General features: G+C 46.0%; 1 protein-coding gene across 1 annotated transcript in view; it reads right to left on the bottom strand.

The window, feature by feature from the left end:
- Positions 1 to 27,569, bottom strand: part of NUP37 (nucleoporin 37) — a 389,676-nt gene that overhangs the window by 58,741 nt on the left and 303,366 nt on the right. The window contains exons 8-9 of the mRNA XM_069629932.1: positions 18,109 to 18,159; positions 15,676 to 15,769 (exon numbers count right to left, since the gene is read on the bottom strand). Coding sequence (XP_069486033.1) covers positions 15,676 to 15,769; positions 18,109 to 18,159 — 145 coding nt within the window. The remainder of the gene's footprint in view (positions 1 to 15,675; positions 15,770 to 18,108; positions 18,160 to 27,569) is intronic.

The raw sequence follows: 27,569 nt of genomic DNA, 5'->3' as shown, positions 1-27,569 counted from the left end.
ACGACGACACCACCGGTGGAGCCCTGCTGCAACGACCTCACCACTTCCCCGACGACAAGAGAAGATCTTCTGCTGCAAGAGTCTTCTCCCTCTGAGCTGGTGGGAACAACCAGTTCGACCTTCGCCTTCCAGGATGTCCCTTGGTCGAATCGCCAGTGCCAAGCACCCGGCGGCCTGTAGTGATACACGAAATTGCAACCTTGCCAATCAGGGCTTTAGATGACAGCATTAGCCGCTGAAAGCCAATAGTGTATTCAAAGTATGTGCTAAAAATGCTGACAGTAGTCTGTTATAGCACTTCCATTATGCAGTAGTGAGCTACAAGGAATATGCAGGCCTAGTATGAAATAGGTCACATTATGCATTGTTGATAGACAGGCAGGGAGAGGGCCCCTAGCTCTGTAGCTAATAGGTTTTTGGAGTGTTTGGAACATCATGGCACCTATATAGCGCTTAGATAGCCAGTCTTAAGCGCTATAAACACTAAGCTATGAGTGCATGCCTTTTAGAGCTTGCAGATGGGGTTAATACATCCCTGCTTCCCTTAGAATATTCAGCCTCACTAACGGTAGCACTGGCTCCAAGCTAATCTTGCTTTTCTCTGGGAAGGCACTGATAAGACATTCCAGTGTTCGCAGATGGGGCCAGGGAGGGGCTCAGACGGAGCAGTGGAAATTAACAGAGCTGGGTTTTTTCCATGAACCAGCCTATACTTTGCACAGGGAAAGTTCTGGAACTATGCGTCATGGTGACTGACAGCACGAGATTATAAAATATCCATGCACACATGACTCGGTGGGAGATCGTCCTGTGGACTTGATTCATGCACGGTCAAGTGCCCGGAATTGGCTCTCACGGTGTCCTCCAGCATTGTTTTTCTGAGCGGGGCTTGTTTTTACAGCTAGCTTATGAAAAGCCAAGGTCTCCCAGTGCTGATTAAAGGGACGTAAGACTGTGTTTCTCTATGTTCTCTATATTTCTCTATGTTTCTCTATGTTTATCTAAGTTCCATGTTTCACTATATTTTGCATTGTTCTAAGTTTATGCTTTGTAATATTCTTTAACTTGAATCCCAAATGTATATGAAATTCACTGCTTAGAATAAATATGCTAAAACTTTGAGGGTGTCATTTGTCACTAGCATGAGATCACTGCTCAGCACAATAGAACCTGTATTTTGGGCTGAATTGGGTATTTTTGCTCTCAAAGGGCTGGCCCCGAGGAAGATTTTGCCCATATCAAGACACGGCCGGATAGCCAAGCTTCAGTCCAGCAGGACCGTGAATAAAAGTAACGTACCTTTTAATCGAGCAACTCTGCGGCTGGTCTCATCCCTGGGCAGTGCAACGACTCCATGTTTCCTCCTCGACGAGATCTTCTTCCCTGGTCGAAACCACGAGCTGCACCCGCTGCCAGGAACAACTGCCACCGCTGGAGCGTCCTCACTTTTAAAGGTACTGTGTTCCACCTGGCCTCCCTTTCCACGGATTGCTAAAGGTGACCCTTAAATCCTTGGCTTTCCAACTGGGTTGGCCCCAGACCTTCTAACTTTATCTTTCGCATCAAACCAACCCCTTTTGAAAATTTTTGCAAAGACTGGAGTGCATTTTTTAACTGTGCGATCTTGGGCACATTTCGCCTTGCTCCATTTAAAGTAGCCCTGGCCTATGAACTTTGGCTCTACAGTAGACTCTGCCTTCACTAGCTTGCTCTGGTCTTAGAAAAGTGTTGGGAACAGTTTTATTTTCATGACCTGTGTTTTTCTCTCCCTCTAACTTAATTATTGGAGTGCCATCTAAGTTAAGCGCTCGCATCTGTTTTACAAATAGTGGTGTTTTGACCTAGACTTGTCTAATAATTATTAAGGGAGGTGTGTATACTTTTTCTGACTGTGTTTGAACTTGCTTTGATCTATAGTGCTTAGTGTATTTCCTAAAGTGTGTTTTAAATGAATAGTTATATACTTTTGATACCAAGCTCTGGTCAGTGTTTGTTTGCTCCACTGTGTTTTTAGCCCTATTGTGCATCCCTCTGTATACTGCCCTACTCATCTTGAGAGAAGTCTGACTGCTCAGCCACAGCTACCATGTAAATCTGGGTGGTACAGACTGCTACCAATTGGGTTTACTGCTTACTCCTGTAGTCTTAATCTTTTTGCAGTGTTCCCCAAGGGAATTGCACAGGATTCTGCAGAACACTGACCTCAAAATGGTTAACACCTTACAAGTTGACTTGCAACCCTTCTTGGAACAATTTAAAATAAAAAAAAACAGGTGCAAGTTCTAGACAAAAAGCGTTCAAACACAGCTACAATGCAGTTTTGGTGGAGAAAAAAAAAAGGCTTTTCGACTGACAACAAGAATTGCCGCGAAATCAAACTCCTTGCGCCTGAGAGAAGAAGCCAGGGTTAGCCAAACAAACATATAAGAACTGGATAGCTGGCCGTAGAAGACTTTTACTTCAAAATGATGCAGAACAAATGCTAAAGGCATTATCCAATAATAATTCAAGAGATTTTTGGAAACTAATTAAAAAGAGTACCGCAATTCGATCTGACACACAGCTAAACCGCGTCCCGGAAGCAGCCGGGGAACAACATTTCACGACTTTGTTTGGTGGCTGGGGTAAAAACAAGCGAAATCCTTTGATGGCGACTCAGACTTGGGACCTTGATTACTCCCTAGACGACATCGACTTTAAAATAAAAAACGGAATCCTTCAAGGGCCCCAGGCCCCGACGGGCTAACTAACGCGATGCTGAAAGAACATCCTCAGGAATGGGCACTTTTCATAAAAGCCATCCTTGATAAGACCTGCAAGGCCCGACAACTACCATCATCTTGGAAAACGGCAACCATCGTGCCCATTTACAAACAAGGCCCAAGGGATGACCCAAAGAATTCCCGCCCCATCGCGTTATTAGACGTCGTAGGGAAAATCTTTGGAACCCTTCTCCTGTCAAAATTCATCAAATGGTCAACTTCATATGGCTGGTACGACCCGTTTCAAACAGGGTTTATTAAAAACATTGGTACATCCGCTAATATAGTAATGCTGAACATTCTCAAAGCGCAAAGCCATCAATCGGGGACGAGGATCTACATAGCTTTTGTGGACCTCGTCCAGGCTTTCAACAGAGTAGACCGTAACCTGCTATGGGAAAAGCTGGGAGATCGAAACTGCCCGGTGGAAATCTTGGACCCATTGATCCAACTACACTCTAGTACTTTGGTAATAGTGTGCTTAAAACAGAGAGGGACTATTAAGTCGTCCTATTCCAACTTCAAGAGGGGTCAAACTGGGCTGCCCTCTAGCCCCAGCCATCTACAACTCTTTCATCGCAGATATCAAGGACCACGATCGCTTACTTCGAATATTTCCACCTACAATAGGGAACTCGAAGATTAAAAGACTACTCTACGCAGATGACCTGATCGTGATTGATCAGACACCCATTGGCCTTCAAAGGCAGTTGGATAGCCTGCAACGTTATCTACATCAAAACGCACTGGAACTCAACGAAGGCAAAACCAAAATCATTTGCCTACAGCGAGCAAAAAGAACGAAAAATCTACCCAACTGGTTCCTGAATGGAAAAAAGATCGAAGAACTGAACTCAATTAAACATCTGGGTGTTGAGTTCAATAACCGCTCCATAGAGGCTCAAGCCCAAGACCTTTTGAAATCTAAAGTTAAGATCTTAGCAGCCCAAGGGTGCTTAATGGACGAGAAGTTTGGTCGTTTTTCCTCAATAGCCCTAGTGAATTTATACAGAAACAAGGTCATCCCCACTTTAACATACAGGGCAGACGGCATGATTCACATGCCCATCAAACTATGGCCTACCCCAGAAGGCTCATTTTGGCGAAAGGTCTTAAACCTTCCAAATGCAGCAAGCACAACCCGGATTAGAAACATACTTGGTCTAACATCTCTAGCTTCAATTGTGGAATGGAATGCCCCGAGTCTCTACCGTAAAACAATTCCACCGTTCAGTGCGCCTATTTTTGAGATCATTCATGATGAAATCCAAAAAAGGACCAACAACGTTCTGAATGACTGGGTGGAACAGAGGAAAAACACTGGCGGAAACTTGTACATCAGAAGAAGATTTGGTACTGAACCTAACGCGAGTCAAGAAAAAACTATTAGAACTGGATTGGATCCGTACATCTGAAGAGGCAAAGAAAAGCAGCCTAGCAAAAGACCTACCGGCAATTGACGTAAGACTGAACCATTGCAGAGGATACCTGAAAAGATTTCCTGACAAATCTTTCAGAGACACTTTCCTTCGAATGAGGTTAAACTTAATCAAAACAAATTAAGTGAATAACATACAAGGAAGATCAACTTCAGGAACATGTCGATTCTGCCAACCGACTGACGAAACAGAGTCGATACAACATCTTCTGATGATTTGCCCTAAATGGGGCAATGCAAGATCCAAGTACCTGTCACCATTAACACAGAACTTTTGGACTATGGACAGAGACTTTTTGCAAGATACTCATTTGTGGAGAAAAAACAAGGACCGTGATAGCGGCTGTTTCCATGACGAACTTAATACTACCAAATCTTGAAACTTTAAATCTGGAACAGGAACCCTGAACCCAAACAGAAGTCACTTTGGATATCTTTTTCTTTTTCTGGAACTCACTACACAGGTGTTTGATTGTCTATCAACAAAAAGATTGGGATGCAAGTAACTTTCAACTTTATGGAATGTTTTTTGTAAAAAAGAAAATTGATAAATTCAATTATATCAAATAAAATACAGTACACAGTGTTTCAGTGTTTCTTTGGACCATATTTATATTACAATTTCTTTGTACTGATTCTGCATCCCTCTCTCCCTCCTAGGATAAGCCTGGCTGCTCTGTCTGCGCTAGCCTGAACTCAGGTGGTGCAGCCTTATACTAAGAGTGGAGTCGTGTAGTGTCTCAGTTGAATGGTTTTACTAAGCCCTTAGTTGGACATCACAAAAACTATCCTAGCACTCTTGTCGAAGCCTGTCTAAAAGACCAAATCACAGAAGCTGTGGTGGTAACCCAAATCACTGAAGCTGTGGTGGTAATCCAAATCACTGAAGCTGTGGTGGTAATCCAAATCACTGAAGCTCTGGTGGTAATCCAAATCACTGAAGCTGTGGTGCTAATCCAAATCACTGAAGCTGTGGTGCTAATCCAAATCACTGAAGCTGCGGTGCTAATCCAAATCACTGAAGCTGTGGTGGTAATCCAAATCACTGAAGCTGTGGTGCTATATCTGGTTGCCAGTAGATGCAACAGTGCAGTAGTCTAAACCAAGTGAAGTACTGTGGGACAAAGAGGACTGTTCTCATGGTTCAGCAAGTGGAAGTGTGGTTGTTAAAGTGAAAGCAGCAGCACTAATGAGTCATCCTGACAAATATACCAGCGTGAATGCTAAACCTGTAACTAAAGAAATCCTAACTGCTAACCAAGAACTGAGTATTACTGACAATGTGGACATTGCATTTCCTTTTTGAACTGTGGCAAATCTTCTGAAACAAAGTGACAAAGCATTGCGGCCAGGATTACCACTGGTGCTATTTTTCTGGAAGTGGAACGGGATACTTCACTCAGGAAAGAGATTTTCACTCAGGAAAGAGATTTTCACTCAGGAAAGAGATTTGTTGCCAGTGGAAGTTTGGTTAATGAACTTTTACTTTGAAACATCAAGACGTTTCTTTCTTTGGTTGAACATTTTCGGAATGAACTTTGAATCCTGGGGAAGGGAAATCACCCAGGACAGCAGAAGGTAATTCGGCAATGGTGAATATTGCTCATATCAGGCTGTATTCCATATATCTTTGTGCATTTGTTGCTTGGTGTGAGGGCCAGTGATCCTGTGTTCAAGGGCGTTACCTTAGCTTTGGTTAGGCAATGAACTCCTCAGTGAGGCATTTTTGAATATCTTAATTTTAAGAATAAAAAGGCATACACTTTCACACTTTGATAAATCAGCAAACGGCTGTCCGCCTCGCATTACTGACCCCTCACAGTAGTGTGTGATGACTACCCCCCTTTTCCAGATAATTGCTAGGGACGCTTTACGGTGCGGCCTGCGTCCATACGCTAATGTAAGGGCACGGGTGTGTGGTCAGAGTGTACACAATCCTATCTCCACCCGCCCCCCCCACCCCCGAACACATGGATATAGAGGAAAGGGAAGCAATAAGGCACGCCTCGTGAACCCCATATGAACATGCAAGTAAAAAGAGAAGTCTCTCTCCTCCCCGTGGAATAGTCTCCAATCTACTAGCCCCAGTTCTCTTAGTAGCAGTTTAGCAAACTGCACGTTTATAATCTAGCGTGGAAGCAAGTAGCGTTTACTTAAGCAGTGGGTCGGGCACTAGATTAAGGTCGCCCCCAATCAGTATGTGGCCTTCAGCAAAGGCTATGCCTTGGGGTATAAAGCTGTCCACAAGGCGATCTTGCCCCTCATTAGGAGCATACACAGAGACTAGAGCCAATCCATGTTCCCATGACAGACCATTAACACAAATGTATCTTCTTTGCAGATCTCGCGAAACTAAGATCTTGGTTATCAGCAAATCTGTCCCCAACAGTATGGCTACCCCCAGTTTCTTTCTCATATCCGTAAGCAAAGAACTACCTCGGGTAAACCTAGGACCTCAATCTCTTCTCATCCAGATACAGCGGGTGTGTTTCCTGCAAAAACACTACGGAGATTTCCCCCATTTTCCTGAGAACCGATTTTCTTTTCCCAGGAAAGTTCAGGCCCCAGATATTCCACATCCCTATTTGTATGCAGTCTTCCACATTATTTGTCACGTCACCCATGGGCACAGCCTAGTGTCAGCAAGGTTCAGAAATTCTGAGAGCCACCACCCTTGTCGGTCATGTACAAGTTATGATATATGATAGGGAATTTATAATGCGCCTGTACACAAGTGTTTCTAGGCGCGACAAGACAAGGGAGGGAAGACAAAGGGAGGACAAGACAAACAATCTTACTAGGCCATGTGTCATTCAGAATGTGCATGTGCGAGGACGAGAAGCGCAGGGGAAAAAAGGGGGAGTTTAAGGGAGAGGGGAGGGGATAACAGGGCAGCACAGCTCTGGATAGTGCAAGGAGAACAAGGGACTGTAGGGTTACAGTTACAGCCCCCAAGTGCCTGGTAGGCTTGGAGGCAGTGCAAGAGTGACTGATCAAGAAAGAGCCTGGTACTCAGTGAGACTCTGAGGGTAGCCAAGGAACCAGTCGGTACAGCAGACAGGTAGGTCAGCTGGGGAGGGAGAGAGAGAAAGCAGAGGAGAAGATGAAAGTTTTGAGCTGCTTCCTGAACTTCAGGTGGTCTGGCTTAAGTTTGAGAGGCACAGGGAGGCCCTTCCAGAGGGAGGCACCTGAGGAGAGAGATCTACACCCACTCTCTGCCTGGAGAAGTGTCTAACCCTTGGAGAACTGGAGCTAGCTGAGTGAAGAACTTGAGAAGGAAGGTGGATTGTACATTGGATGTAGTGCGTGCCCCAGTCCCAGAAAGCCTTCTGGACAATGCACAGGGTCCTTAACTTGATCCTTGCAGCCACCGGGAGCCAGTGGAGAGATTTCAGGGCTGGGGCGATACGGTCCCTGGGCTTGAGGCCATGGATAAGTCTTGCAGTCCTGTTCTGGATGAGCTGCAGAGGGAGGAGAGTAGTAGCAGGCAGATTGAGAAAGAGGAATTAGAGTTAATAACAGACTGAATTGTTAGGGTTGATTTGAATTTCTTTTTCTCGCTCGCTTTCTTTCCCTTCTTGATTTCTAATGATGTATGTTTTGTTTATTGTGATATTTAGAGTGTGTATAGTGATGGATGAATTGTATCTGTTTTATCTTTGTGTACTGTTTGTTGAAATGTGCTAAAAGTCAAATTTTGGCTATCGCACAATAAAAAAAAAAAGGAAAAAAAAAAAAGACGCTGTTGCAGTCCAGCCTAGAGAGAACCAGAGCTCTGGAGACAGGGAGCTTCTGGGGGGAGGAGAGGAAAGGAAAAATACCTCTAAGGAGGTGCAGCTGGTAGTGTGACTTCTTGACGACATCCGAGATGCGAGGAGAGCAAGAGAGTGGAGTCGAAGATGACGCCAAAATTGAGAACATACCAACCCCACTTCGCAGTAACCTTTTGTTAGTTATTATAATACCACCTCCTCCTGCTCCCTTCCCATTCCAACATAAACAGTAAACAGCAACTTAAGAAACACACGAGTCCAGTTAAGAACTCTGCCTGTGAGAGGTCCGACTTTGAGGGGGCCATATGTCAACCTTTTTATTCACACCATTCTTAGTAACTTTTTTGACAAATCATTCCCAAAATATCCAGTTTTGGGGGGCCCTGGACAATCCCTTGGTTTAGAAAAATGTCACCCAAATCCACCCGGCAGGTCAAAGGTTAGAGCCTCTCTCAGCCTCTCTACTGCAAAGCACCAAGACCGATATAAAAGTTTCAAGGAGTAGGGGGCACCCTGCACTCTGTCGAAAATATTACAAACTAGTGGATGGTTGATTTACCCCAAACCAGTCAAGGAAATTGCATCAATGCTCTGTGACCAATCGTTTCTTATTTGGTCCAAATCTGCCAAGTGGTTTTCAGGCTACATTTTTTTAAAAACGGAACGTTTTCTCTATGGGAAAAAGAAAGCGTGTGGGCTGAAAACTGCGTTTTTATGTTTTCTTAATCGTTCCCAAGATTTGCAGTTTAGTTGGGCTTGTGATAAATTGTTTGGGGATTTTCACCATGCAAGACAAAAGTTCTTATCAAAAGAATTTTGGGAAAAAATGGCTGCTTCTTTATTTCTGAAAATCCTGTCAGCCTCTCTGCTGCAATGCACCATGGGAGATGCAACTTTAGTTTTGACAGAAGTGGGCACCCCTTCACCTTTGAATATTTTTCAAACTACTGGACGTAATAACCACAGACCCCTCCTGGAAATCGAGTCAATGATTCATGCCCAAGTTGTTTCGTACCTGGTCCAATTGCGTCCAGCGGTTTTAGCTGTGCTCCTGAGAACAGATGGGACCTTTTCTCTACCTGAAATTAATGGGGACAGCATTTTCTTTTACTTTAATAACTTTTTTATTTCTCAGAATTACCAGTCGAGGGGAGGGGCAAAGGCGCACGAGTACAATTTTGTTTGCAAAATGTCAGCCAAATCCGTCATACGAGTCAAAAGTTATTAGGAATTCATTTTTCGGGTTTCCTATGGAACACAATGCTCAACTAAAGTGCTGCGACCGCTGCAATGTAAAATATTATCTATCCACCATTAGCAGAAATAGAATTGCATATGAATCAATTACCAGAGCAAAACATGGCAGACCTCTTTCGAATCAACACAAAACAGCGTCCCTAATTCTTATTAAGTCCAATCCTAAAATGGTTTGGGACCTTGTGCCCATAAGCATATCTCTCTTCAGGTACCTTCTTATAGGAATATGATTAATAAGAGTTTCAAAAGAAGGCACAAATTCAAGTGAGTACGCAACTCATTCCAACACAGTAGGATAGGCCTATGGAAGGATCATTAACCCAGGTTACACCACCAAAGGTCGGGTAAGAGCGAGTAAGGGCCAGGATAAAACGCCCATGTAACGCTACAGAGAACAGGGGGGACAGAAACAGGTATGTTCATTTACCCCCCCTGACTCCCATTCTTCCAGCGACCATCGCAGGTGTTCTGGAATCGTTGAGAACACACTCTACTGGCCTTTGGTTTGGTGCAGGAAGGGTGTCATGAACCTTGTCATGAGCTGTGGTCTTAAGCACATTGTCAGATCGTCTTATTACATTTCTGGAGTTAAGAGGAGGAAAGGCAACCTACGCTCTATGAAAACATGCCACAGTCATAGGTTGTGCGCCAGACAGAGTCTTGCTTTTTCTCTGCAGCGGATATTCGTTATAGGACGTTCCCGAATGCTGGAGTGTTGGAGGTTGCCTTGGAGACGCTGGCGGCTTCTCCACGCAACACGTTACTCGGTGCAACTCGACCGGGTCGCATGACTCATGGCATTGAAACGCCTTTCAGTCTTGCAACGGCAGCTCATTTTCCTTGCGTTCGTTTGAATCAGTGCTACAGTTTTTGAAATCTTGCTTTGTCCTTGGATCTGCTCACGTCTGAACCCTACTGCTGCCCCAATTACACGTACGGACTAGAGACTTCCTATGGTGCGTCTTGCTTGGGAATTCTAGGTGTCCATGTGCCGTCGGGTTCCGACTGGTGCCACCTCAGTCCTAGGCGTCCATGTGCCGGTGGTATAGGGTTTCCAACCTTGGATTATTACACTGGACTCTTGCATACTGGAGCAAGAACATACAGACTTGTGTTTTCCACGCCCTGGCAATGCGGTAAGCGTGTTTACTGTTCTTTCTTTTTCTTCACGGCTAACAAGTGTTCTGAGACTTAATATACCACGTTTATCCTAGGGCTGACCTCATCTAATCTGAAGACCTTAGACTTCGCATGTTGATAACAGAGATTGCCATCAGGTTAGTTTTGTTTGACACTGCTCCACAAGCTGTTGGTTGTTTTTACCTTGTGCAATGACACGGTTCTCTTTGTCCTCTTTAGCCTGCGGTCATCGTCTGGTGTTCCATATTCCAGTTAATAGACCCTTTGTGTTTATCTTTATTTCTGCCCACTCAAAGGGGTACATTACCAGGAAGAATTTGTCGGCTACTCTATGTCTTCAAAGTTCAAGAGTAGACAAATTCTGACAAGGGCCAGGGGTTGCGGGAGCAGATGTCACTATCGGTGTCTGGTTCCAGACAGATTCCAGTAGAAAACCCAAATGAGGAAAGATGAAGACTTCTGAGGGGCAGACTACCTCAGGACTGAAGGAGAAGTGTTGCAACAGGAGTCACCAGAGTCAGGCGGCGACAGGCGATCTTACTGTGTTGAACGAAAAAGCAGGTCCACCACAGCTTCTGTAGGTGTGAGACAGCGGAAAATGCATGAGCGGGCGACTTGTGGCCCAAGGTAAAGATCTGCACGGAAGGCCTGCAGTGACGTAGCCCAGGAGAGAGCTGGTCAGTTCACGGGTTGATCCGGGGGCACTCAGACTCCTGAAGTCACAGAGGTCATGGATTCTCAAGCAGGGGTTGAGAATAGTTGCTCCCACTAGCACAGGAGTCGAAGCACCGACAATGGTCTTCTTCAGATCGGGCAGAGGATAAAGGCTTCACCGGGACAACACTGAAGCCGATGCTGGTCAGCTGCAGGGGTCATCTTCAGGTCGTCAGCGGGCTGCTCTTCTTCGTAAAAGTTTTGGTTCCAAGGGTGATCTGACGAACAGTCGCAGAGGTAGTCCTTTTATTCAAGATTCAGGATGGTTGGTTATCCAATCATGGATCATCACATCTGCTCAGCAACAGACTTTCTGGTACCAGAGATGTAGATTGGGACTAGACAGTCTAAGCCCCCTTTCTCTGCCACACGTGCACAACCTCCTTTAGCCTGCAAAAGCCACAGCTTTACATTGGCACAGGGATTTCTGTATAAGCCCTTTCCTGACCTGAGACGGCAGGAAGAAGACCAAAGAACAAGCAAATAAACCTTGTGACACAGCCATCTCTGCGTGCTAGCCAGCTTTAGTAGCCATTTGCGGCAAATGCAAAAGTGCACAAGTAAAATAACACAAAAACTGTAAAAATATCACAGCTGCCACCAGATTGTCTTGGGAACATTGTAAAAGTAACCAAAAAGCTATTGTATTAAAAAGATATACGGATAAAAAGTATCCTAACTGCACTTCACTATAAGGTGGCTATGTCCCGGGAGGATAGCTCAACGGCAACATGCTCGCCTTGCAAACAAGACAACAGGAAGCAACACAGGTTCGATCCCCGGGTCCGCGCTTTGAAACCTCTGGGTATTAAGCACTTTATAAATACGCAGCTAAGACAGATTCCTGTAACAGCGCCTCAATGCCCCTGGGCTGTGTGAGCGCTTTAAAAATGCAAATAAATAAAATAAATAAATATAAGGAGATATGTGCAATTGTAACACTACAAAAAATTGACAAACATGTCTCTCAGTCCTGGCAGTCATAGCCACTAGTCCGTTGCCCCATAAGAATGAGCATAAGGACAAGGGAAGCAAAGCAGAAGGGATTAATGACCTCCAAAAGTCACGACTGGTTTCAACACAAGCAAAAAGACTGGGGGTCCCATAGAAATCTAGGGAGAGAACATTGCAAAAAGAAATCATTCGCACCAGGTTCTAATTCCTACCTCTTACAGGGCGTTTCCATCGAGGCCCCACAAGGACCTCTGGAGCGGCTATATCTCCAAAACAGAGAGCAGTATTCCCAGTTCTCCAGGTAAGATCTAAAGCTCCAAAACTGAGAGCAGTATTCCCAGTTCTCCAGGTAAGATCTAAATCTCCAAAACTGAGAGCAGTATTCCCAGTTCTCAAGATAAGTTCTAAATCTCCAAAACTGAGAGCAGTATTCCCAGTTCTCAAGATAAGTTCTAAATCTCCAAAACAGAGAGCAGTATTCCCAGTTCTCCAGGTAAGATCTAAAGCTCCAAAACTGAGAGCAGTATTCCCAGTTCTCAAGATAAGTTCTAAATCTCCAAAACAGAGAGCAGTATTCCCAGTTCTCAAGATAAGTTCTAAATCTCCAAAACTGTGAGCAGTATTCCCAGTTCTCCGAAACTGAAATACAGAAATGTTTTTGTAATATATATTTCTTTGCAGCTAGTTATTCATGCACATTAAAATACATGTTTAATTCTTACAATCAGGCAGTTAAAATAGTAATTTCGTTCCTGTGGTACTACGTGCACTACTGGTCCAAAGATATCCATGGTGCTGAGAGGGTAAAAGCAGGGGCGGGCGCAAGATTCTACATGTCCATTTCCTATTTTTGTTGTGAGTTTTTGCCAATTCTTAGGGAGTAAAAGTACACAATACTCCCCTTATCGGTAGGGCTGGTTATTCCCTTTATGCTATAAAAAAGCTCCAGTTATTCATCTCTCTTTCGCTCTCTCCCTCTTTCCTACAGGATTTACACAAACCAGAGTCCTGGTTTTAGGGCTCTCTCAGGGAGCGAGAACAGCTTCTTGTGTGGTAGAATGGCAATAAATGGTGCTGCCACAACGTAAGATATCACTGCTGTTGTGAGAATTCTCAAAAATTTGCTAATTCCCTCCACCGTAGAGACCACCAGCAACTTTGCTGGATTTTGAGGACTTGATTTTTTTTAACCTGGAGGGAGTGAGACCTCTTTTTCCCCACTCTCATGTATTTTAGTTTGATTTCTGAGCTTTGTGTTCATTTTTGTTGTGGAGTCTGACAAACTCCATAGGCATCATCTTTACATTGTGGCACACAGCACCTTCAGTGCAGGGACACAGGGAAGTCTTGTTAGATTTCCCAAAGGTTTAAATACCTTCTCTGGGATAAACTACTGTTTCCCAGAGCAGTGAAGTGAAATTGACTTTACTTACATTTGTAACTTTCTAAACCCAGCACACACTATCTTACCATCGGGTGCTGGAGGGGTTACCTAGTATCCCCTTTGTCTAGCTTATCATGTAACATTTTTATGTTACCCTTTTCTCATTGAATGGCTGGTGGCAGTGGTTTCGTTTTAACTACCATGGTGTGCATTTATGGCTGGCTGCGCTCGCAGCTGCAGTAAAGCACCCAAGGGTGCCATTTTTGTAAAAATGGCCCTGGTCGTCTTTTTTTGCTATTTCTTTGTGTAAAGGTCCTTCTTAGATTTACTCTGCATGCCAACCCAGGTTTGGTCCCATTGTTCGCTTTGCCTTTGGCGGGATTCACGAGTGAAGCCTGCCTCTGGCTCTAGGGTGTCTGACGGGGGCAGGAAGCAAGGGAGGTGCCCGAATACTCCCTGTGCTTATTCTCCTAGGAGACACAAATGCACACTGTAGTGATTGGTCGGCTGACTTGTCCGGCAAGGACAGCCATCCTGCTGGGTGACTGACAGATAGGCTGGAATTAATGGGAGAAACCTGACTAAAAGGCGAGGCTTTTGGCTTGGGGAAGGCAGAGTCGACCACTGGACGAAGGAACCGAAGAACAATTTGAAGAGGACGCCTGATGAAAGTCCTGGACCGTTGGTTTGCCCGGTGAAGCCCTGCTGTTGGGCTGAAACTCCAAATTCATATCGACAGAGAACCCCTGCAAGCACGACTTCTCCCCTTGAGTTTGTGGGAGCAATCAACTCCAAAGTAAGCCACCTGGACATCCTTCTCGGAGCTTGTTGAATTTCCACAGAGTTGCTGCTGGAAACCGTATAGCCAGGGAGAGGAACACCAGATTGTGTGCGTTGCTTTTAAATTGGCCTAGAGCTTCAGGAAGATCCTCCGAACTCCCAGGAAGCAGGACTGGCCGAGCCCGAACCCCCTCACCAGAGTGCGGGACCCCAGAAGCAAGGAAAGTCTGTCTCGACAGCCAGGAACCGCTGTGTTGCTATTTGCGGTAGACGCGATGAGCTGAAACACTGAACAGCCACTGATTTCAAGATTGCTAGTTGCGAGCGATGTCCGTCCCATTGCAATGCAGGAGTCCCCAGAAGTCCTCTCTCTTGTCCCCACGACTGAGGCCCAGGAACAGTGAGATCTGCAGAGTTGTACTAGAACAGAAGTCTTCCGCTGCATCTTTCCTTCAATTCAATGGTACTGTACAAAGTCTTAGAGAACCTATCTCTTACTGTAGAGTTGCTGGCATCTTCTACCACTCACAAGTCTAACGGATTGTGGCCCTACATTTGATTCTTCTTTTCTTCAAAGACTTCTAAAACATTGTGCAAAGACTTTTCTACTTACCTTAACCTTACTTAACTTTTGCCCATTGACTTTGGCCTAGCCTATTATACTGAATGACTCTGCTGTGGGGATCCAAAGGTATTTGCCTGCTTAAGAATATTTGTGGTCTCTTGTTCTAATAACCTTTGCCTTTTACCAGCTTCCAAGAGTATTCTAAATGCCAACAGTAAGATATTAATGTCCCCAGCACCCTAGTTATTGAAGTCACCTATGGGTGTAGGTTGTGTCTGTGAGCCATCCCAAAAGGGTCTTTACTGATTTAGAAACTAAGAGTGTACAGTACTGAAGTGTATTTGTGTGTTACTATTATGTTGCTCCCTTCTGAAGAAGGCTTATTCTAACTGACTGATAAATAAAATAATAATTGTTAATTCACAAAACCTTGAGTGTAAGTGTTTATTTGAACACTTGCCACTGTGAATCTCTGTAACTCCCCTGCAGCTCCCATTGACCCCTCTTGAGATAAGCCTGGCTGCTCAACATGCTACCAAACCTGTGTAGTACAAGCTTATACTAAAGGTTGGGTTTCCTATACCTGTAGTCAGTTTTTCGTAGTGTTCCCAGAGGGTACTGCATACAAACATTGCCTAACACCTGCCTTCAACCAAATGTTGGTCACACTGACTGGGTGATAATACTCACTCAGGGAAACTAAGGTGGGTCAGCAAAGGGGAACAAAGAAACAGAGTTCCGTCCCCATTAAGACCTGGATGGAACTCAATGGGGAAAAATCATCAGGGCATCATACAATTCAGGGGGCATATACGTGGGAAAACTGCTTTTTCCAAACTAAGCGTAAAATTCATGAAGTCTGCACAGTGTCAATATGTGGGAAAAGACATGTGCAGCAGTATCCTCACCTGGGGGTGCCCAAAATGATGCACAAGAAGCTGGCTGTTCATCTTCCCTGGACACCCAGTTGTTGCAAACACATTTTCATTGGCTTTGCACCACCTAGAAAGAAGAGAAGGAGAGTTTTGCAACATTATATAATCAAAAGACATACAAGCAGCTAGATGCAATCCCAAACTCTGGATGTACGGCATACAAATATTAGCACATGGAGTTCATTATTGGCTTCCTCTCAGCCAATTAAAAACCTCTGAATACAGTCATTAACTACAGGTAATGACTCCATTCTGAACAATCGACTACACAAGCTGACCGGGGGTTAAAAGAGCATTTCTCCACATTCAACAAATAGCAATGCAATGTCCCAATATGATTTTTCAACAGGACACTTAATGGGAGTATCTTTTTTTCACTGCACCTTCAAAGCGACAGTCAATGTCCAGTAAACACACACTCAAGTGAAAGATAAAACGTGCACCAGAGCGTTCACTTTCGAAAAATACATCACACACAATACATGGTGGTCCAGTTCAGCCACGTTTACATCACACCCAATACATGGTGGTCCAGTTCAACCATCTCTACATCACACCCAATGCATGGTGTTCCAGTTAATTCAACTACGTTTACTTCACACCCAATGCATGGTGGTCAAGTTCAACCATGTCTACATCACACCCAATGCATGGTGGTCCAGTTAGTTCAACCACGTTTACTTCACACCCAATGCATGGTGTTTCAGTTGAACCACGTCTACATCACACCCAATGCATGGTTGTCCAGTTAGTTCAACCACGTTTACTTCACACCCAATGCATGGTGTTCCAGTCCAACCAAGTTTACATCACACCCAATACATGGTGGTCCAGTTCAACCATGTCTACATCACACCCAATGCATGGTGGTCCAGTCCAACCACGTTTACATCACACCCAATGCATGGTGGTCCAGTTCAACCATGTCTATATCACACCCAATGCATGGTGGTCCAGTTAGTTCAACCAGGTTTACTTCACACCCAATGCATGGTGTTCCAGTTCAACCACGTCTACATCACACCCAATGCATGGTGGTCCAGTTCAACCACATTTACATCACACCCAATACATGGTGGTTGTATTGCTCTCCTCTGAAAAGTGCACGGAACTACCATAAATCGCCAGTGCAATTATAGAGAAAATACTTCAACCCAAAAACAGACACAATAATTCACAGCCACGCACACTTTAGAAGATAATCAGCTCTTTACGGCTATTTATTCAAAGCTTACAGGTTCATAGAAATAACTCGTACAACTCACATGGGCATAGATCACAGAAAACATAAAGAAGTCAAAGAAAGAAATACATCACCATGGGCGTAGCTTAATGGAACTTCATCTCGCCAGAAGCGGCTGAAAGACCCCGATAACAGCCAGGCCAAGAACACAACAACCCACAGGAGTGTCGGACCGAAGCGTCCCCCCTCCGACTGAGGTCTTTGTGCTTATCCCGTCTGACCGTTGAGGGCTTCCGCATATATGCCCTCCTCAACAAGGGGTGGCAACTTCTCGAACCTTCTGGCAATGCGCTTGCGCATTGATGGGTGACCGTTGGTTGCCAGCTGGGTCAACCGACAGTAACCTCAAGGAGCAAAGCACTTCTCTCTCCTAAACGCCCCGGGAAACAATTCCATAACTCATCTCAAAACCTTGGCACAGGCCGAGCAAACCCAAAACAAACTTTGCTATCAGGTACCAGCCGGCACCTGCAGATCTTAGCTTTCCCAGTGCCGTGTCCTTGGCTGGGAAGGCCTGCATTCCAAGCCCATCAGCGAATAACGTTGAAAACATGTTGTTTCGCAAAGCAAGTGTAGCTTTCCACTGAGGCATGGATAAATATCCATCATGGCTCTGAGTTCTCCCAGAATGCACTGTGCACCAGCGCCATGTTTTAGCTCAACCATCACAGTGGTCCAGTTCAAATATGTTTACATCACACCCAATGCATGGTGGACCAATTCAACCACGTCTACATCACACCCAATGCATTGTGGTCCAGTTCAACCACATTTACATCACACCCAATACATGGTGGTCCAGTTCAACCACGTCTACAACACACTCAATGCATGGGTGTCCAGTTAGTTCAACCACTTTTACTTTACACCCAATACATGGTGGTCCGGTTCAACCACATTTACAATGAAAAGGATTTACCTTGTGAGGGAAACCTTACTATTAAATATTGCAAAATAAAACCACTTTATTCACAAATTTTTTATTTCACCTCCACCAGAACAGAGGTAATTTCTTTGACCAGCATCTGCTTATCACCTTATAGATGCCGGGAAGCGTCATTCCTACTTGCGAGATGTGGATTATGCACCCCAGAAGATTATCGGCGGAAGGCAAAAGTTCTGTGCTAGAGAGCCCGAGGCTTGCAATATCAAATGATGCATACCTGAATATTCTGGCTTTATCCACATGGGCTGGTCTCTTTTCTTGTGGGTAACTGCAATTCAAAAAGGCCAACGGTTAGCAATTGTTAGACACGTTCTAATGGATAAGAATGCAAGACAGCAATGGCAGCTCTGGTATCAGCACTACATTGGCCAGGACATTCCTGGAGGGATAAGGATGCAAGACAGCAATGACAGCTTTGGTATCAGCAATACATTGGGTAGGACATTCCTGGATGGATAAGAATGCAAGACAGCAATGACGGCTCTGGTATCAGCACTCCATTGGCCAGTACATTCCTGGACTCAATAAGGATGCAAGACAGCAATGACAGCTCTGGCATCAGCACTCTATTGGCCAGGACATTCCTGGACAGATAAGAATGCAAGACAGCAATGACAGCTCTGGTATCAGCACTACATTGGCCAGTACATTCCTGGACTCAATAAGGATGCAAGACAGCAATGACAGCTCTGGCATCAGCACTCTATTGGCCAGGACATTCCTTGTTTAGCTGCAGAAAAAAAGACTAGTGATTTATTAGAGATTTCTCGCTTACCCTTTACATGAACGGTGAAGACGCATAAAGCACCTATACAATGGTATTGATGACTGTTTCAGCCTGATTGGGCTTCTACCAGCTAAATGGTACATGCACTGCCCAGACAGACAGGAGACTCATGCCAGCATTAGCCAAGTTCAATTTCTACAACAGGTGAAAGGGTGCAAAATCTGATTTTCCACACAAGCCCAGGCCACGGTACCGCTATGAGGAATAAAGAATGGCAAATGACCAAGTTATTCTTCGGGACAGCTTCAATAGGCAACTTGATAGTCTACCGTTGCAACATAGCCACAAACTAGGGTTCAAGCATATCTGGATTCCAATACCAAAATGGCCAGGGTGAGGAACTGCTAATAGGTACTAGGGTACTCTAAAACTAAAGAGGAACTTCTGAATAAAACTGTTAGACCGGGCCAAACTAACTGGCGGGCCATTAGAACCCCCCTCACCCCCAAAATATAAAAGGTCCAAACATGTTTGAATAAGTCCTCTCCGCTCTAGGTGCACCCTACATCTAATGAATAATCCTCCAACTGCTTGGGCAACAAAAAAAAGGTCTCAAACCTAACCTTTAGGAGGCTGTTGCCTCTTGGCTACCCTAAGGGAATTAACCTTTAGGAGGCTCTTGCCTCTTGGCTACCCTAAGGGAATTAACCTTTAGGAGGATGTTGCCTCTTGGCTACCCTAAGGGAATTAACCTTTAGGAGGCTCTTGCTTCTTGGCTACCCTAAGGGAATTAACCTTTAGGAGGATGTTGCCTCTTGGCTACCCTAAGGGAATTAACCTTTAGGAGGCTCTTGCCTCTTGGCTACCCTAAGGGAATTAACCTTTAGGAGGCTCTTGCCTCTTGGCTACCCTAAGGGAATTAACCTTTAGGAGGATGTTGCCTCTTGGCTACCCTAAGGGAATTAACCTTTAGGAGGCTCTTGCCTCTTGGCTACCCTAAGGGAATTAACCTTTAGGAGGATGTTGCCTCTTGGCTACCCTAAGGGAATTAACCTTTAGGAGGCTCTTGCCTCTTGGCTACCCTAAGGGAATTAACCTTTAGGAGGCTCTTGCCTCTTGGCTACCCTAAGGGAATTAACCTTTAGGAGGATGTTGCCTCTTGGCTACCCTAAGGGAAGTAACCTTTAGGAGGCTGTTTTGGCTGCCCTAAGGGAATTAACCTTTAGGAAGCTGTTTTGACTGCCCTAAGGGAATTAACCTTTAGGAGGCTGTTGCCTGTTGGCTACCCTAAGGGAATTACAACGTTCCAAAGAATGGCCAAAGGAAACCATTCACAAATCACCTGTTCCAAGTCTGTCCCTAATCTACTATAAGTAAACTGACTTTCCCCTAGTTCTCCCAGGCTATACATTTCTGGATTCAGATGGTCTCTCGAGGATCTGGACTTCAGGATTCCCTAAAGGTGCCCCTGGACCTTGGCTTCAGTATTTACTATGGGCCTCTCTCCTGGGCCACGGGTTATAGGACTCTCAATAGGGCTCTCACCTGGGCCGCGGGGTTTAGGACTCTCAGTAGGCCTCTCTCCTGGCCCGCGGGTTATATGACTCTCAGTAGGCCTCTCTCCTGGGCCATGGGTTTTAGGACTCTCAGTAGGCCTCTCTCCTAGGCTACTTGTCCAGCATTCACAGCAGGTTTCTCTCCTGGGCATTGGCCCATCCTGCCAGGGCCTGGTACCTCTTATCTTTTCCCAGGGGTCATTGGTAGGAAGTCGTAGGCTTTAGCGCTCAACTTCCCCACATGGAGTTCAGAGGGGCATTGCTGCCATTTTGGTTAGTTTTCCTCTTCCAGGATTTACAGCCCTCCCTCGCCCCTTTCAGCCTCTCCCTCGTCCCTTTCAGCCCCCCTGTAACGCTCACCTGATTCCCACGGAGGCGCTGGTCTTGGCAGGGTGGTAACTGTATCTTGAAAAGTGAAGTGCAGGACTCGATTGGCTTCTGGGGCTGGGCCTCTTCGCACTGTGTGTCTAACTCGAAGAGTAAAATGTCTGCAGGTGAAAGAATATGGGGTTAATGACCTGGGATTGTCGGGTATCTCTCTCTCTCTCTCCCCCTCTCACTTTTCCGTGGAGCCCCAAGGTCAACGTGCTCACCTTAGGTAGGTGAATGCTGGACTCTCCATCTGCGTCTGGTGCAGGGTGCCGTTACCAGTTCCTTCACTGGGTTGAAACGTAGGCCTCTTGACTTCAGAGGATTGCTAACCGTCGTTAACTGCACGAACGGTGAGTTTCCGGGCACCTTGAATGTCCTTACAGTCTTTAGGTGCGTGGGCACGTTAGTATGGAATAGGGCTCTGTATAATGTTCTTTTCAAATGGTGCCTTTTGTCTTGCAGGGCTCTTGAGGCGGAAGATGGTGGTTTGAAGAGAGCCGGAGTTCGAGCCAGCGCATAGGAATGAAGCGCTTGGGAGTGCGTAAGTAAGTGCCTGTTGCCTGCTTTCGAAATGCACTCCAACTGTCTCTTTTCTTTTGCAGGTATGAGTTCGGATGCTGAAGAGACTCTGGAAAACGCCGGGGTATTTGCAGGCGCCTAATTGTGGAGGGCGCGATGGCGCGTGAGTAAATAGCCTGCCTAATGTCTCTCCTTTTCTCTTTCAGGTGCAGGAATGCAGCGTTGAAGAAAACCGGAATTCGAGGGGTGCCGGTAAGTAAATTCCCCACAGGAATAATTATGCTTTTGTCTTCACAGGCTTTTATAATGGCGGAGGAGCAGCGCGAAGAGTTGGTAACTGCCGATGGATCAGGTGAGGAAAGCGCTGCGAGTGAAGGTTGCTGTGCTAACCTGTTGTTTCTTTGTCTTTGCAGGTGCTTCTGAAGGCTGGATACAAGAAAGGTAAGCTTTTGTTCTCACAGGTTCAGGATCGGAAGAATGAAGACTGGAACCGACACGGTGAGCGGTCTGCTGCAGATGCAGAATAACGCGAAGCACGTTGCATCAATCGGGTGTGGTTTAAATAGCCTTGGAGTGATGAGGCGTCTTCCTCCACTGCCTCGCCCAGGAAAGAAAAGAGTTCCTGTTCTAGAAGAGTTCCAGTGTTGTTTCTAGGGAGTGGAGCCTGCCCCACCCAGGTAAGAAACTAGTCCCGGCTCGTAGAGGATTCCCATATGGCTGGTAAGTAAGCAGCACGGTCTGCTGCAGGTAAATCCACCCAAGCATCTTTATACATGTTATGAGCCCGGCGCTTCCAGTACCGGGACCAGTGATTTTGATGAGCCTGGTGCCACCGGCGCCAGGACAAGGTCCAAAAGGTCCCAATGGGGACCGGCTGGTGCCTAGGATAAAGGTTAGAGGCCTGCTTCCAAGGACGTTGGGCTGGTCCTAGTCCCTTGGAAGCAGTGATCATGACAGCACCCCCCCTCAAGGCCCCTCCCAAGCGCGTCTTCTCCGGGGGTTTTGGCTTGTCAGGGTGATTTAGATGGAATTTCTTGACCAGACGAGGTGCATGGACATGTTCTGAGGGTTCCCAAGACCTTTCCTGGGGGCCGTATCCTTTCCAATCAACCAGGTAGTATAACTTAGATTTGGAGATTTTGGAGTCTAGGATGTTCTTTACTTCGAACTCAAGTTCTCCATCCACTAGAACAGGTTCTGGGAGTTTGGTCATTCAGGTTTCTGGTTGTACTGGTTTTAGTAGGGAGACATGGAATACTGGATGTATTTTCATATGAGAAGGCAATTCCAATTTGACAGCCACCGGATTAATTATGGCAGAGATGAGATAGGGTCCTAGGTATCTCGGGATGAAAGTGCTGGGTCCTTTTAGAGGCAGGTGCTTAGTGGATAACCAGACCTGATCTCCCACAGAGTAGTGAGGGGCCTCTTTACCGTGTAGATCCGCTCTTTTTTTGTATAGTGCTTTAGCTCTTTGCAGATGGGCAGTGGCTTCTTTAAAAGCATGAGTGATCACCGAGTGCAAGTGATCCACAGCAGGTGTTTCGAGTTTTTGGGGAGGATCCAGGTTAGAGGTCTTAGGATGGGTTCCGTATAACAGGAAGAAGGGAGTCTTCCCGGTTCCAGAATGGATCGAATTGTTATAAGCATATTCAGCGATCCAAACGATGTCCTTCCAAGGGTTTTCAGTTTGTTGGAGCATGCAACGTAAATATTGCTCCAGAGTTTGATTTGTCCTCTCGGTTTGTCTGTCAGTTTGGGGATGGTGACTAGTTGAAAGTCTCACATCAATCTGGGCTAAGCGACAGCAACTTCGCCAAAAGTGGGAGATGAATTGACTTCCTCTATCGGAGACCAAAACCGAGGGAAAACCGTGTAACCGAACAATGTTTTCTAAGAATTCTCGGGCTAACACTGAAGCTGAAGGTAGGCCATTTAGGGGAATGAAGTGAGCCATCTTGGAGAATAGATCCACGACTACTAAAATGGTATTATATCCTGAGCACGGAGGTAAGTCAGTGATGAAATCCATGGACAGGGTATGCCATGGACAGGGAGGGATGTCAAGCGGGTGTAAGAGGCCGGCTGGTTTCTCCTTCTGGCTTTTATTCTGAGCACACACACCGCAGGAGATTACAAAGTCTCTAATGTCCTTCTTCCATGATGGCCACCAGAAATGTCTTTTGACCTTTTCCATGGTTTTGGTAATGCCAGGGTGGCCCTCCATTAATGAGTCATGATAACAGGAGATTACCTGTTTTTGTATTTTCTCACAGGGCAAGTACAATCGTCCTCGGAAATATGGTAGGTCTTGATCCACTGAGAAGTCCTTCCCCTTGAGTTGCCAGTCCTGTAATTCTGCCGGAGTTAGGAGTGATTTGACCGTTGTCTCGATGTCTTCAAGGGATTGAGCGCTGACCAAACCCAAAACTCTTTGTTCAGGGATTATGGGTATTGGTTCAGGATTGGTCAAGTGTTCAATCTATTCCCATCCGGGAGAGGGCATCTGCTTTTCCGTTTTTACTGCCTGGTCGATAAGTAATTATAAAGTCAAACTCAGCCAAAAACAGAGCCCAGCGGAGCTGCCTGGAAGACTGAGCTTTGGCCGTCTTCAGATATTGTAAGTTGCAGTGATCTGTCATTACGGTGACTGTGTGTCTGGCTCCCAAAAGGTAATGCCGCCAGGCCTTAAAGGCCGATCTGATAGCTAAAAGTTCCTTGTCTGTAATTGAATAGTTGATCTCGGGATCCGAGAATTTGCGGGACCAAAAGGCTACAGGATGTAATTGGTGTGTAACTGGATCCCTTTGTGATAAAACTGCCCCATAGCAAGACTAGAAGCATCTGTTTCAACGATGTAGAGGAGTTCTGGGCGGGGATGTTTCAGAACAGGTGCAGAGATGAATTTAGCTTTTAAGTCTTGGAAAGCTTGTTCCGCCTCTGTAGACCACTCAAAACGTTTGTTTTTCTTTAACAGAGCGGTGATGGGCTGGACTATTCGAGAGAATTCGGGAATGAACCTGCGGTAAAAGTTAGCGAAGCCTAACATGCTTTGAACTCCTTTTACAGAGGTTGGTGAAGGCCACTTGATGATTGCATCAACCTTTTTTGAATCCATATGGACTCTGTTAGGCGACAGTATGAATCCCAGGAATTCAACTTCAGTTACGTTGAAAACGCATTTTTCAAGCTTAGCAAAAAGGTTATGTTGACGCAATCTCTCGAGGACCTCTTTAACGTGTTTCCGATGTTCCTCTTCAGATGGTGAATAGACGAGGATGTCGTCAATATAGACAACTACACACAGATCTATGAGTTCTCTGAGGACGTCATTCATAAAATACTGGAAGGCGGCCGGAGCGTTGCATACTCCAAAGGGCATAACTTCAACAGCCCATACTTGGTGCTGAAGGTTGTCTTCCATTCATCGCCCTCTTTTACTCGTACCAAATGGTAGGCTCCTCTGAGATCCAACTTTGTATATATACATGCGTTTTTGACTTGGTCCAGGAGTTCAGGGATCAAAGGCAACGGGTATCTGTTTTTAACGGTGATTTGGTTCAGGGCGCGGTAATCTATACAAGTTCTAAGGTCTCCTTCCTTTTTCGGAACGAAGAACAAAGCCGAAGAAGCTGGGGATCTTGAAGGACGGATAAACCCGTTAGCTAGGTATTGGTCCAGATATTGTCTGAGGTGGAGATTCTCTGGCTCGGTGAGGGCATAAATCCTACTGCAAGGAGGAGTAGATCCGGGTATCAGCTCTATTTGACAGTCGTAAGACCTATGAGGAGGCAGGGAGTTAGCTTGGTCCTTCTGAAAGACGTCTTGGAATTCCTGGTATTCAGGAGGTAGTTGGGGAACCTCAGAAGAGATTGCTGCCAGTGAAACGTCGGGCCGAGGATAACAAGTGGGGATACATTCAGGAATCTGAACCGTCTTTGCTCGCCAATCGATCTGAGGATTGTGCTTCTCTAACCAAGGAATTCCTAGAATGATCTGGAACTGAGGGGCCTTGATCACATCGAACACGATTTTCTCCCGGTGTCCATCTTGGCTCACTAACGTCACTTCTTGGGTGGTGTGAGTTACTGGTCCGGAGGCTATCTCCGTGCCATCCACTGTAGTAATGACGTCTTTTACTGCCTTAGGACAAAGAGGTAGATTCATCCTTGATACCATTTCACGGTCCACAAAATTGCCGATTGCTCCGCTGTCGATGTAAGCTTCAATTGCATGCAAACAATCCAGACGTTCAGGGCTAATGAGGACCATAGGCACCACGAAATGCGAGGTCACGGAACAGATTTTAACGCTCGGCAAGAGGACCTCTACACTTGTCGGGCTTTGTCGTTTCCCTGCTCAGAATTAGTGGTACAGGTAACTGCAGCTCCTACAGCCTTCTTAGCTGGTTTCACTGGACAGTCTCGAAGAAAGTGCCCCGAGTTTCCGCAATAGAGGCATAATTGCAGCTGTCTTCTCCTTTCTCACTCTTTTTGGGTTAATGGTCCTTTCATGCCCCCTATTTGCATGGGTTCCACGGTGTCAACTCCCCTAGCTAAGGTCTGCGGTTTGGAAAACACTCGGGTATTAAATTTGGAACGATCAGCCTTCCTGTTCTGTAATCTGTGGTCCAATTGAACAACTAGGTCAATATAGTCTGAGCAGTCTTGTGGAGGATTCACAACTTGAGCTAACACATCCTTGAGCTCTCCACGTAGGCCTCTGTAGAAAAGCGTAATTCTCTTATCCTCAGGCCATTGAGTTTCCACTATAAGTCTGTTGAATGATGCGATGTAAGTCAAAAGGTCTTGATTACCCTGTCGTAACGAAAGGAGTTTATTGTCCAAGGCCTGCCCTTGAGAATGTCTTGCGAACAGTTTCTCCATGCTGGACTGGAAAGCCTGGAAATTATGAAGAACCGGATCATCCTGAGTGACTAAAGGGATCGTCCAATCTGCGGCACTGCCACTGAGATAAGAAAGCACGAAGGCCACCTTGGCCTGATCTGTTGGGAAGGCTGCTGGCCTACATAAGAAGTGTAAGCGGCACTGGTTAATGAACACTGCAAATCTCTTTGGGTCACCAGAAAAGCGTTCGGGCGGAGCCAAGGGCACATTACCGGGTAGATTGATTTGCACTGGGTTTGTGGAGGATGCTGAAGGATAGTTTCTGTCATGATCACTGCTTCCAAGGAGCCAGGATCAGTCCAACGTCCTTGGAAGCAGGCCCCTAACCCTGATCCTAGGCACCAGCCGGTCCCCACAGGGACCTTTTGGACCTTGTCCTGGCGCCGGTGGCACCAGGCTCATCAGAAGCCTTGGTCCCGGCACTGGAAGCGCCGGGCTCATCATAGGTGTGAAGATGCTTGGGTGGACTTACCTGCGGCAGACCATGCTGCTGACTTGCCAGACTCTTAAAAGTCCTCGGGGGACTGGGACTACTTTTCTTACCTGGGTGGGCCAGCTCCACTCCACTGGAACTCTTTTCTTACCTAGGCGGGGCCGTGGAAGGAGACGCCTCATCACTCCAAGGCTATTTAAACCACACCCGATTGAGGAAACGTGCTTCGCGTTATTCTGCATCTGCAGCAGAACGCTCACCGAGTCTGCTCCAGCTTTTCTTCTTTGGATCCTGAACCTGCAAGAATTATACTCACCATTCCGGTACCCGAGCAACATCAGCACCTGCAAAAGATCAGAAACAACAGGTTAGCAGAACGAACTTTCACACGCAGTGTTTGCTTACCTGATCCATCGGCAGCGGCCGTGTCTCACGCTGCGCTGCACCTTCGCCTGCAAAGACAAACAGCATTACTTTACTTACCGGCACGCCGTGCATTCCGGATTCTTCACGCTGCATCTGCACAAAGACAAACAGCATTATTTTACTTACCGGCACGCCGTGCATTCCGGATTCTTCACGCTGCATCTGCACAAAGACAAACAGCGTTGTTTTACTTACCGGCACGCCGTGCATTCCGGATTCTTCACGCTGCATCTGCACAAAGATAAATGGCATTATTCTACTTACCGGCACGCTGTGCATTTCGGATTCTTCACACTGCATCTTCACCTGCATAGACAACAGCAGTGTTACACTCACCGGCACATGGCGATTTCCGGATTTCTTCTTTCTGCATCGTCGCCTGCAAAGACAAAGAAAGAGACAGTAAGAGCGCTTGCCATACTTACAGACTAAAGGTGTCCAGAAACTTACCGGTCGTGCAGACAACGACGGTACTCATCCTCTGAAGTCAAGAGGCTAACGTTTCACCAGTGAAGGAACTGGCAACGGCACCCTGCACTAGACGCAGATGGAGAGCCCAGCATTCACCTATCTAAGGTGAGCAAGTTGACCTGGGAGGGGGGTTCAACAGACAAGCTGGGAGGAGAGAGATAGGGACATTCAACAACCCAGACCTTTAATCCCCATATTATTTCACCTGCAGAAACCTCACCCTTCGAGTTCGACACACAGTGCGGAGAGGTTCGACCCCAGAAGCCA

This window comes from Ambystoma mexicanum, chromosome 12, assembly GCF_040938575.1.
Source record: "Ambystoma mexicanum isolate Mex_15411 chromosome 12, UKY_AmexF1_1, whole genome shotgun sequence".
In the NCBI taxonomy this organism is placed as follows: Eukaryota; Metazoa; Chordata; class Amphibia; order Caudata; family Ambystomatidae; genus Ambystoma; species Ambystoma mexicanum.
This window is presented reverse-complemented; position numbering and strand designations above follow the sequence as displayed.